At 50.7% G+C, this 13044-nt stretch overlaps 1 protein-coding gene across 5 annotated transcripts in view; it reads left to right on the top strand.

Moving 5' to 3' along the window:
* Positions 1–13044, top strand: part of LOC111744844 (calmodulin-binding transcription activator 1-like) — a 73170-nt gene that overhangs the window by 40624 nt on the left and 19502 nt on the right. For all 5 annotated transcript variants that reach the window (XM_023535597.1, XM_023535599.1, XM_023535595.1 and 2 more), the window contains exon 4: positions 1850–1910. In XM_023535597.1, coding sequence (XP_023391365.1) covers positions 1850–1910 — 61 coding nt within the window. The remainder of the gene's footprint in view (positions 1–1849; positions 1911–13044) is intronic.

The raw sequence follows: 13044 nt of genomic DNA, 5'->3' as shown, positions 1-13044 counted from the left end.
TAGTTTGTTTATCCACTCACCTACTGAAAGACATCTTGGCTGCTTCCAGGTTTTGGCAAATATGAATAAAGCTGATATAAAGATTTGTGTGCAGATTTTTGTGTGGACATAAGTTTTCCACTACTTTTAGTAAATACCAAGGAGCGCGATTGCTAGATTGTATAGTAAGAGTATATTTAGTTTTGTAAGAAACTGCCAAACCATCTCTGCAGAGTGTCTGTACCATTTTTACAGTCCCACTAGCAATGACTGAGATTTCCGCTGCTCCATGTTCTCGTCAGCATTTGGCGTTGTCAGGTGTTCCGGATTTTGGCCATTCTAATAGGTATACCTCGTTGTTTTAATTTGCATTTCCTTGATGGCGTATGATGTGGAGCATCTTTTCATACGCTTACTTGCCATCTGGATATCTTCTCTGATGAAGTCTGTAGCCCATTTTAAAAATCAGGTTGTTTGCTTATTGAATTTTAAGACTTCTTTGTGTATCTTGGATGACGGTCCTTTGTCAGATGTGTTTTGCAAATGTTGTCTCCCAGTCTGTGGCTTGGCTTGTCATTCTCTTGAAAATGTCTTTCATAGGGCCGAAATTTTTAATTTTAATTAAGTCCAGCTTATCAGTTGTTTCTTTCACAGAGTGTGCCTTTGCTATTGTAATGTTACACCGAAGGTTATCTAGTTTTCCTCCGATGGTATCTTCAGGAGCTTTATAGTTTTACATTTCACATTTAGGTCTGTGATTGAGCTGATTTTTGCAAAGGATGTGAGGTCCGCGTCTTGATTCGTTGTCGTGCATGTGGGGGTCCAGTTGTCCCAGTGCCGTTTGTCGAAAAGACTGTTCTGTTGCATCGTCTTTGCTCCTTTGTCAAAGATCAGTTGACTGTATTTACGTGGCTGTTTCTGGGCTCTCTGTTCCGCATCATTGATCTATTTGTCGCTTCTTTTGACGACACCACGCTGTCTTGATTATCGTAGCTTTAGAGTAAGTCTTGAAGTCGGGTCATGTCAGTCCCCTGACTTTGTTCCTCTCATTCAGTGTCGAGTTGACTATTCTGAGTCTTTTGCCTCTCCATGTAAACTTTAGAATCTGTTTGTTGATACTCACAAAACAACTTGCTGAGATTTTGATTAGAATTGTGTTGAATCTATAGATCAAGTCGAGAAGAACTGACATCTTGACAATATTGAGTCTTGCTATCCAGGGACGTGGAATATCTGTCCGTTTATTTAGTTCTTTGATTAGTTCATTAGAGTTTTGTAGTTTTCTTCATATAGATCGTGTATATATTTTGTTAGATATACATCTAATTATTTCGTTTTTGGGGGGTGCTAATGTATTGTGTTCTAAAATTCAAATTCCACTTGCTCATTATTGGTGTTCAGGAAAGCGATAGACTTTTGGATATTAACCATGTTCCGGGAGTTTTTCAGAAGGCCAAGCCTTTTGAAAAAAAGAAAGACCATCATTCTGTGTGTGTCTCTGCCTGAAGTGGTTCCCTCTTTAAGAGGTCAGTGTGGGTAGCGCTGCAGGGAAGGGGTCAGTCCCAATGCAGAAGGCCCAGGCCACGGCGTCCAGTGCGGGGGACAGGAGCTATTCGGAGAGGCTGACCAGGAGGGAGCCTGTCCCGTTGGAAGCTGATTCTTAGAAAGGGCTGTGAAAGGCTGCTTTTCAGAAAGGGGAGGGCGGGAAACGCTTAACCGTATTTACCTTTTTAAAAATTAAAAATTGAAAGAAAGGGAAAATGCTGTCTACTTTCCATTTCTGAGAAAGGATACATTAAAATATCTTGAAATTAAGCAGGATCTATAAAACTGAGGTCAGAGTATAGTCATTTCCCGTTTTTCCTGACAGGTCTTTAAACTACGTAGTGACAGAGCCGCCTTTCCTGGCATCGGTCGACAGTCGTTAATGCGTATGTTAAAATTTCATTTTATATTTATACTGTTGCACAAAATTTAGACTTCCTAACTCTAACTGTTTTATTTAAGAATCATTTTTGTTAAATGCTTTAATTATTATTAATCAAATTTTTATATTTAAGCATTTCCAGTAATTTTTAACAATCCATTCCTCAGGCAGTTCAGAGAACCTGCTGTGTGATGATTATGTATTTTTTATTTCATAAATGAGGTCAGCGAGACATAAGTGTTTGAGAATTAGCATCTATCATCATCTACTATGCTGCGTAATTCTCTTCTTTTCATTGTGTTCTGTCTGGTTGCCCCTGCTGGACCATAAGGTCTGGGCGGACAGCAGTCTGCCATCTGCTCTGTTTGCTGATGGACCCCGGGCACTTAGAACAGTGCCTCCCACTTAGCGTTTGTTGAATGAATGAATGAAGAATTGAACAACAGATGTCATTTAGGTCTGCTACTCAAGAGTGCTGCTAGTACTTTGTCTCTGAATCAGGTAGACAGCCTGGCTTGGTGGCTCCAGACACATCCGTGGGAGCTGCCCCCGAAAGCCTGATGATGTGGAGGAGAAGGCAAAGTGCAGGTTCCCAGGCCACGGACTGGAGGGCTGAGGCCAGCGCACTCAGTCCTTCGTCTGGGACACGGTGGTCAGATAAGCCGCTTCCGTCTCAGGCGGGAGTGACGGGGGGACAGGAAGCGAATGCGGCCTCTGGGGAGGGGCCCTTGTCCTGTGGAGCCGTGAGCCTGGGAGAGGGACGACCCCGGCCGCGCTCCCGGTTCACTCACTGCCTACCGGATCACCCAGAGCCCACCACCGGCGACAGCTGACTCTTTTGGTAATGTCTTCAGATGTTTTTCTGTGCTGCTGTGGCCATATATGTTTTTTTACTTGTTAACCTAGTACTGTAGTTGTAGGTTTGTGGCCCGGCTTTTCTCTTAACGTGTCGTGTGTGTCTTAGGTGACAGCGATCCATGGCATCGTGTCTGTTGTGACTACATGTTAGTATTCCCTTGGATTTCATGCCGTCATTTATGTATTTAGCAATACTTTCGAGGGTCTGATATGTGCCAGGCACTGGATGAGGAAGCCGAGGACACCAGACAGGCAAGTTCTTATTCTCATGGGGTTTATACTTTAGAGGAAAAGACCGTACCTAAGGATTTCAGAGGTGCTAAGAACAAAACGGGATAGGTTACTGAGATGTGAGCGCTTTGGGTGGGCTGGTTATGTAAGGCCTTTCTTTAGATGTGACGTTTGCGCTGAGCTCCGGGTGGTAAAAGGGGCCTAGGCACTGGGCGATCGAGGGCGAGGAGCATTTTAGGCAGGGGAATAGTGAGTGCAAAGGCCCTGAGGCAGGACTGCCTTCGGTTTGAGGAACAGTGATTACTCTTCATGGCTGGAGCAGAGTGAGCATCTGGGAGGTGAGCCAGGCAGTCGGCAGGGGCTCGGTCTCGCAGGCACAAAGACTTGGAGTTTCATTTCAAGAGTAATAAGAAGTCATTGGAGGACGAGCCATCAGGAAGTGAGTGACATACGGATATTTTTGCAGAGCCTTCCTTGGCTGCTCTGTGGCTGACAGGGAGGGCAGACACCAGTCGGGAGGCTGTCGCAGTGATTGGTCGTCTCGGTAAGAGGTGACGGAAGCACACGGAACACGTCCTCGTTGTTAGGGTGGGATGCCTTAGGCAGGGCCGCTGTCTCCCTGCCGCAGAGGGAGCGGTCAGAGATTGCTGAGAAGTGGGCTACGACGAGGATGGAGAAGCCGCCCTTGGATTTGGGCACCTGGAGGCTCTTAGCGACCCTGACGAGTGGGGTCTGTGGACTGGCGGGTGCAGAGGCCCAGCTGGGGGCGCTGAAGAGCCAACGAGGTGGGGAGGCGGGGCTGCAGGTGTTATTGGTTCTTGCCAGACAGGAGATGTGGCTGGAGGAGCTGCAGAGGGAACGTGCAGTCGCTCTGGGGGAGGGGGAGGGGTGTGAGTGTGGTGTCTGATGGAATTGGTTACCTGGATGAAGACCCTGAGTGAAACCTAGAAGTGCTTTATAGAGGTGGACATATCTGAAGAAAGAATTGATACGGTGATTTTGAAAGAAGAAGCAGGACGTCACTGCTGACCCTTCCGGTTGCTCCCGGGTCAGTGGACACACCACACCACTGTCAGCAGCCACTGCGGCCCCGCCCCCACCCTCCCATGGGTGGTTGGCCAGATCTCTGAAGTCGACATAGAACTTCTGCCTTTTAAATCTATTGGCCGCGTCCACCAAACAGGTTCCTGCCCTGCGGACTGCTTCCGGAGGACCCATCTTACCAGTAATGGGGCATCAAGCTGCTATCTCCTGGAGGCCAGGCACCCCGTGCACGTGGCTCTCAGTTCCGGGGCTCCTGGGGACTCTGACCAGATGCTGGACCCTCTGTCTACCTCACTGTGCTGGACACCTGCTGGAGCTGACCAGGGTTTCCGGCTGTGACCCGGTTACCCCGCACTTCCCGGGCTAATGACCCACTGGCTTCACGCCCTCATGCCTGGGGGCGTGCGAACTGCCACACGAGTCCCTCTTTTCTGTTTTCCTTACCCAGGGTCCACAGTGCCTGCGCGCTCCCTTACAAACACCCTGGCTTTGCTGCCCGCCCCCTGCCCCCCCGTCGGACCCCGCTGCAGAAATCCAGTCCCCAACGAGCCCTGTCTGCTGGCTTCTCTGTGTCTGCACCCACGCAGCTCAGCGTTGCCGGGGACAACAAGATAACGAACCAGACGTGTATCTCTCTGTACCTTCTTGATCACCAGCCTCCGGTGGGCAGCTGTCACCTCCCCCAGTTTTCTAGGGTTCAGCACCGACGCACCAGTTGGGAGTCTCCAGGACCGCTTTGTCCTCTCCGCCTTCTCCACGCTGGCCCAGCCCCGTCGCCATCACCACCAGCCCGTCCCACGGGGCCCGCCTGTTCACACGGGCTCTGGACCCAGCCTCCCTCTCAAGGACGTCGGTCCAGCGGTCGCCTTGCATTGTCCTGCCTCGTAATCCCTCCATTTCTCCCAGATCATTCAGTCTCACGTGCACAAGCCCCCTGGGTGACAAAAAATAAGCAGCTCCCCTCTCCATCAGCAGTAGCCCCATTTATTAAAATCCTCAATGTCAAAACTTCTCAAGAAAGTCCTGTACTTGCCCGTTACCCTCCAGCTCTCCCGTCCATCTTCCCCAGCATCATACAAACCGCCGAACCTAGCGGGCACTCCATGGCCTCTTAACAGTTTCCAGCGTAGTCGCCCGTCCCTCCCGCCCGAGACGCTCTTCTCGGCGGGTGCTCCTTTTGCCTCTTGGGCCTCCTCCCCTCAGCCCCCCGAGTCAGACCTTCCTTCTCAGTCCAGACTTTCAGAGGTCCAGTTCGTCGGGGCCCCGCCCCACAGCGGCTCTCGCACACAGCCCCGGCACCATCTCTGTGGCCCAAGTTCAGCCTGGCTTTTCCTCAGACACTTACGCAGATGCCTCGCGGTCCGACAAGCCGTCCCAAACTGAACTCTGATTCTGTCGCCAGATCTGCCGTCCTGCAGCTGTCCTCATTTTCCTCTGGCTTCCACCACCGAGTCTGCCTCCACCTGTCTCGGTCATGATTGCTGGGCCCTGTGGAGTGAAGATGCCTGTGCACGCCCGTGGACGCCTTCTCAGACTCAGGTCTTAGGGCAAAGCATATACATACGGGTTACGGAGGAGGCCAGTTGTGTCGAAACAGTTATCCAAACATTAATAAAACGCAGCTTTGTGTGGTATGACGATGTATGTACACTGCAGATCTAGTGCTGGGTCTGTAACTACCATAAAATGAAGAAGTGATAAACACCAATGATACTTCGTATCATGAAATCGGTAATAGGGATAAAAATATCTGAGATTTCAGAGTCACAGGTACTGCCTGTGTTACTGAGGTTTGTTGCCTATATTCACAATTGAACAAAATATTGTATTTCAGTTGGAGGTTAATAAAGTAAGGATGTAGCTCTTTTCTCCTCCAAGTTCATGGACCCCCTGTGTGGTCTTCATGTAATCCCTCCATTTCCCCATCATCACGGTCCCCGCTGCTTACCTGGACACCACAAGAGCATCCTGTGTGACTTGCCTCTACTCTGGACCTCCTCTAGTTTATTCTCCCCACAGCAGCCAGAATTATCTTCTTAAAATAGTCAAACGCAAAGCCTTTTTCTTCAGCGTTATCCTCTTCTGTTGCTTTCCACCGTTTTCTGGATATACATTTGAACACGTTAAGATGGCCGCCGAACCCCGGCCCAGTCTGGCCTCATCTCGGGTCCTCAGCCCCTCGCTGGCTGAGCGGCAGCCACGCTCTTCTCCACTTCTTCAGTTGTGCTTTGTCCTTTGTCCTTCCTATCGTGTGTTACCCACGGTAATCTGTTGCTGCTTTACAGTATTACCATGAACTTGGCGACGTTAAACACCGTACGTCTGCTGTCTCACAGTTCTGCGGGCGCGGGCACCAGGCACGGCTGAGCTGGGCCCTCTGCTGTAGGGTCTCCCCCGGCTGCAGTCGGGATGTCTGTCGGCCGGGGCTGGGGTCTCATCTGAGGGCTCGATTGTAGAGCTCTCCTGCCAGCCGATGGGGTTGTTGGCAGCATTCAGTGCCCGGTGAGCTGTTGGGCTGCGGACTCAGTTTTCCCGCGGGTTCGCAGCTGAATACAGCCGTCAGCTCCTCGGTTCTCGTGCCTCCTCAACATGGCTACGCGGCTCAAAGCCAGCGAGGGAGAGGGAGCCCTAGCAAGAAGGATGCCGCAGTCTCACGTGATGTAATCACATGTGCAGCCACCGGCGTCCCCTCACTTGGCTGTGTTCTCATAGTTTAAAATCAGCTCACAAGTCCTATCCACACTCGGGGGAGGTGTTTACACGGGAGGCCGGTTTCGAGTCCTCAGCCCCCTCCCATCTGCCTTCCATCCCAGCCATGTGTAGTTGGCGCATCCTTGAAAGAAAAAGAGAAAATTTCCAGGTCCCTGTCCAGAGTGATGATGCTCAGACCGAAGCCCAGTGGGGGGCGGGGCTACGTCTACCTCCTAACGAACTTCCGGCCTCAGGAGTGGCGATGAGGCGCTTCCCACGGGGTAGGTTGAAACAAGGGGAGAAGGTGACTTTCCCAGGTGTCTTCTCGTCCCTCCTTTTCTTTCTTTCCTCCATTCACAAGTCGTTTACAGAATCCCTGCCGCGCGCCAGGTGCGGAGGTTATAACAGGATGCACAGGGCTGGAGCTTGCGGTTTGGAGCTGTGTGTTTCTCAGCTGAGCGTTAGTTCTTAAACTGGAAGGTCTGGCAGTTTTCAAACTTAAAAGGCGTTTTAATAGCAGCTGAACCATTTTCTTCAAACATAAACTTATGGAGAACCCGAATCTATGAAACAGACAAAAGTGGAAACGGGGGGTCAAGGCCACCTGCCTCCTCCAGTGAGTGCTGGGGACCCTGGGAGCGAAGCAGGGTCAGGACATGTCTGTGGGGGTCCCGACCAGACTGTGGCTCAGGGTGCTGGCACCTGGAGGGCGCAGGGCCGGCTTAATGCAGCACCTTGCTCGCTCCGTGGGCCGGCGGCTGTCAGACGGGGCTGCTGCTGACCCTTTAAAGGGCATTCAGAAATATGTGGGGGCACTTTCTGGGTGTTGTAGCGAGTACGTCTGCGTGGCAGGTGTTCTTCTGTATTAAATACTAAAAATGCTTTCGCTCAGTCCTTGCGCCCAGACTAGTGCTGTTTCTGTATGTTGTTGGTTCTCACCCCTGCTGCGTATTGGAATCAGCCTCTTGGTCCCACCAAGGCTCGGGCCCCAGCCCAGACCAGTTAACCTGGGGTCTCGGGGGTGGGGCCCAGGCTGGAGTGTATGGAAAGCTCCGTAGGAGATTCTGCAGTGCAGTAGGACTGAGAATCACCGCCTCGGTCTCCTGTTGACTGCTTTCACAAGTCTGCATTGCAATTAAACAATCGTAGCTGAAAGCAAGCCATAGGAGACCTGGCGGGAGCATTCGTAAGAGACGCGTGGGCTTGATGAAGTGTATAGTTACTGTCTCCGAGCACAGATCACTGGACCTAGCTGACGCTTCTGCGTCTGGACAGCACTCAGAGTCGGCGTCCGTTAGGGCAGAGGTTGTCCGCGTCTTCCTGCTGTGGCCTTCCATATCCTTTTCCTTTCTGAATAGTTCAGCCCAATACGATGAAGCACCTATTTGTAACATATCGTTTTCTTCTTCTTCCCGTCGTCCATCTCCATCAGTTAGCTACTCTTCTGTCCATTCCTTAAGGTTCTTACACGGCTGTGTCATTCCCCCCAGTCCCAAAACGTGACCACGTGCATTCCTGATGTAGTGGGTTTCCAGCCTGGGAAGACGCCTCATCTTACAAGACGATCAGTTTCTGAGGAACTTCAGGTGTTAGAAAACTTTATATTGTAGGCTTAGTCAGGGAAAGATCTGGAAAAATGAACAAGAGGTCAGCTCGGGCTTGATGTAGGGAGTTCTCAGAGTAGACACTGGCTACTAACGGCCTCATAATTTTTTCATCGAGGGTAGTCTTATTAGTAGGAGAGTAATTTGTCACCATCTTCATTATAAATTTCCAGATTTTTTCTCTATATTGGTTCTGACACTGACATAATCCCATAATGTCAACAAATTTAGTATGGTTTTTAAAGTATTTTATGACTATGTAGTGAAGATTAATGTCACTTAGCCTTCCGTCCTTTACCAGAGGAGGTGTTCCCTCTGAGCCCGCTGCTTACCTTCTGGTTTTCTCCCCGTGTGACTTTTTTGTATTATTCGTCTGTACCACTGAACGATCCGCCTGTGATTTCTGTGAGTTGGTGCCAGTCTTAACGGTTTAGCCCTCTGTCTTTTCACGCTGATGAGATGGCGTTGGAAATACAGTGTAATCTTTGGTCAGGTTGACTTCTTTAATTTTTAAAACATGAGCTGGAAATGTTATGTGTTATTATATGTGTGTGTGTGTGTGCGTGTGTGTGTGCTCGATGCATGTGGATACGTGTTGCATGTGTGTATGTGTGTACATAGTCTGTTCTGTGTTGGAGTGAGGACTGGGCATGGGTGTAGGGGTGCTCTTGGTCTGGGGTGTACTCTTACGCTAGCGTACACAGCTTAATGCACAGCACCGACGCCCTGAGAGCCTGCGCTGGGCCCGGCGCCTCCCCTCCCGTCCGGTGTGTCTGTAGCACTGGGCCTCTGGGGTGATCGTGCTCACTTAATTGGGATGGTTTGGAGAGTTCAGTGAATTAATAGGTACAACAGCTGATATAGTACACTGCACAACATTACTTCACTTGCCCACATGTGTAGTGAATGTATATTAAATAAGACAAAGCACGAACTGTGTGTAAACGGTGGTCGATGTGTAGGATCACATTGAGTTCTGTTTCTCAAGACACCATTAAGTAAATGAAACGTCAGGTCAGAGTGGGATTAGCCAATAGGGGCCTCTAATCAGGGCATTTCAAGAAAGACAGACCAGCCAGTAGGAAAATGGGCAAGAGACAGGAACAGGCACTTCACAGGTGGTCCACAGACACAGGGAGAGGGCTGAACCTCGTGAGTCATCAGGGGAATGTACAATGAAGCCACAGCCAGACGCCATCATACAACCAGGTGGCTAAAGTCAAAGAGACAGTGGAGTGCCGGCAAGGAGCAGAGCAGCGGGAGCGCCCCCACGTGGCCGAGGGCCGTCTGTGCCAATGTGGACAACAGGACAGACGTCAGGTGCCAGAGCCCTTCTGCTCCTGACGTGTGTCCCCAGCAGAAACGCATGCGCACGGCTGTTCTCAGGTGGACTCCACATTCCTCAAAACCAGAAACAGCCCAAATGCTCACCCACGACAATTGGAAAGTTACTGTGGCCGCTTCATGTCATGTTAACCACGGCTGTGGAGAGGGGAGAACCAATGCTGTGTCCAAGACATGAAAAACTCACAAGCATAATGTGGCATGAAAGGAACCAGCCTTTCGCTTCTATGAAGCAGGAAGAATTCATTCACAGGCTGGAAGTCCCGAATAGTTAGTTACCTTTGGAGAACGGGGCGGGGGTATCGGGAGGCTTCTGGGGGGCTGATGGTGTTCTTTCCGTTTCTTGATCGTGAGTGTGATACGTGAGCATAGACACAGACACACTATGATTTGTCCTCTTTCCTGTTTGTATGCCATTTCCATGAAAAGTTCATTGAAACAGTGTAGCGTAAAGAAGATTTTAAGAGCAACGAGAAATGCGCATACAGCGGTATGCAGCAGCGTAGAGGGATCTCTCAAGATACAGCGTTCGAGCCTGTTGTAAAGTTTGAAAAAAGTCAGCTCTGAGCTCCCTTTAGGGAGAGAGAAGTACCGGCCCGGGGAGCACGTGCACCGCGAGTGCCGGGCACTAGGGGGCTGTTTATCACGGGGAGGGGACCGTACGCAACCGTGGGAAAAGCTGGGAAAATAGAGCCCGGGGAGGAACGAGGGGGTCAGGGAAGGGTCACCTCCTGGGCACTGGGCTGGGTGGCCAGGCAGCTTGTGAGGCTCTGGGAAGCCTGTGTGACCAGCTGCCGGAGCGGGCCGCAGAGGAACCTGGGAAAAGCTGCCACCTCTGCGAGGCTATCACTTCCATCGGTCCGCCCCCAGCATCCAGTGGGAGGTGGGGCATGGGGGCTCGGAGGGCCGTGGGGTCCTCTCTAGGTCAGCCAGGCGGCAGTTGGGGACCAGCCGATCTCGGCAGGAACGTGTTCCAGAGGGAACATGTGGACAGGCTGGACCCCTCTGGCATCTTGGTTTGTGTCTGTCACCACCTCGGACCGCACAGGCCTGCAGAGAATGAAGGCTTGTGCCACTTGTACCTCGAAGTCTTGGGCTGACCCTGAGACGGGATCCTGGGAGGTTTCAGCTTCCCTACATTGCTAGAAACTGCCACACCGATGGTGGCACTCCTCTGGGGCCACCCTGAGGTGCTCCGTGGTTTGTGAGTGGGACCTAATACAGCCTTTACTGAAACGAAAACTACCCCATCGAAAACTAAAGAAAAGCGAGGAAGTAATTAGTATCCAAGTCAGATACTGGTTATCTCCGTGTTACAGTTACTGAAGCCACCCTCTCGGACACGCTTGTGTCTTTCCAGAGTGCCAGGTGTATCGAGTGGAACCTTCTCAGATAAACCGATTGGGTACCCACGCAGATTAACACACAGCACGCACACGGGACGGCCAGAGTCTCATGCGACAGCGCGAAGGATGAGAGTCCTTAGCGTCTCCGAAACGAGCTCTGCGTCCTGGGGCGCGCGGTGCTTCACGTGGGGCCCAAGCCAGTGGCTGCGGCCGGCAGGAGGTCATTGTCGCCGGCTCTAGCGCATCATCCGTGCTGCTGGTCAGGCTTGAGCCCCGCCTGTCTGAGGTGTTCAGCTCCTATGGCCCTTACGGGGTGGGGTCCCATGCGGATCCTCCTGCAGGCGGGGCCGAGTCTCTGGGGTTGGGGTAGCGGGTCACACCCTAGGGGCCTTCCCGTTAGGCGGGTCGACATCACTGGCGTGGCGCCCAGGGCGCCCGTTCTGTAAAGTCCGGGAAGTGTTCATTCCTTCTGCGCGATGCTCTTTGGGAGAGAGGAGGGCTGTGAAGAGGAGTTTCTGGAGGTTAGGAAACGTCTCGTTTGGGCCGCGGTCCCCACAAGCGCTCACCCCTCATGCAGTCTCCCGAAAAGCACACCGCAGAGCGCACACAGACGTCGATCCGCGGTGTCGGGGGAGCAGTGAGGGCCGGAGTAGAAGTGCTTTCTGAAGTCACGGGCACGGCCTGCCGCGGTCATTTTCGAGCTGCTTCGCGATTAGACGTTAACGTGGGTGATTTAAATGCTCCCGTTTGAGATCTGGCAGATTCAGGGTAGCGGGTGCTCCTTACGGTTTGTATCTGGTCCTTTGAGCTGTTATTCGTAGAGAAGCCACAGGGAGTGGAGGGTCCTTGTTACTGAGGTTACCAAGTGTCCTGACAGGCCAGGGAGTATTTTGAAAATTGGTTAATGGGATATTTCCATCACTTTTCACTGTACATATTTGATATTAGAATTTGAACTAAAGATTTCTTTGTACTTAAAAGTAGATTTTACAGATTCTTTAAAACGTTCATATCATATGTGTTTTGATAATCTGAGAGCAAAACAGTCTCATCATCTAGAACGTACTGGAAAACGCCCTTACCCACTCTCCATTTACACGGAGCCACTGTTCGTTTGAATGTTTGTTACGGCTCCTCTTCTTCTCTCTGCAACGAGGAAGCGATCGTCCAAATGGAGAGAGGGATGCAGCTTTCCTGCCCGGGGCTGGAGTTGTACCTACTTAGGAATGGATGTGAAGGTTTTTACAAAAGTCCAAAAACAGTATCTTGTCCCATCTGTATGCAAAGACTGGAAAAACTTTTGCAGTAGTTGTGTAGAGTTTTAGCTTCTTTTGGTATAGAACCTAAATAGCATGTTTTTTGAATGAGATAATTTAACTTAACTCACAGGAGCCCCCGAACCGTTATTTCTGCATAGGTTAAACTGATAACGTAAAGCCTCATTCGTATTATTTATAGTGCCTCTGAACTAGAGAACTTCAGAGACGTATTTGTTACAGAATGAGGTTCTTAGGGTTTTATGATGAGTCAAGTGTCGCTCTTTATAGTTATCCATTAAGAAATACATTTTTGATAGTTTTTATAAACCAATTTGTTTATTAAGCATTATTTCTGTGAATCTATTTGTTCAGTGACCATTTTGAGTGCCTACTGTATGTCCCAAGACCCGAGGTAGTCCTGGCCATGTGGAAGTACATAAAAGGTGGTCACAGTCACACAGGGAAGACAGACATAAAAAATCATTGCGATATGGTATGCTAGGGACTTCAGGGAGTTATGAAATGTGTGTGTACAAGATAAATTGGAGGCATGTAAGTGGTGGGCGTTTTATAAAATCGGACACTGAGGCTGCATTGGGAAGATGGTTGGGAGCACGCTGGGCAAAGAGAATCAGCAAGACGACTCTCCAGGCCGAGGGAGCTGCACGTGCCAAGACAGGGAAGGCCGTGGTGTGAGTGCTCGGGCCTTCGGTGTGGCCGGCGCCGAGTGTGACGAGCGGGGGGGCCGAGTCGGCGTTGGT

Source organism: Pteropus vampyrus, unplaced genomic scaffold (assembly GCF_000151845.1).
Source record: "Pteropus vampyrus isolate Shadow unplaced genomic scaffold, Pvam_2.0 Scaffold142, whole genome shotgun sequence".
NCBI classification, from domain to species: Eukaryota; Metazoa; Chordata; class Mammalia; order Chiroptera; family Pteropodidae; genus Pteropus; species Pteropus vampyrus.
The sequence above is the reverse complement of the archived record's forward strand: the minus strand, read 5'-3'. Positions and strand labels throughout refer to the sequence as shown.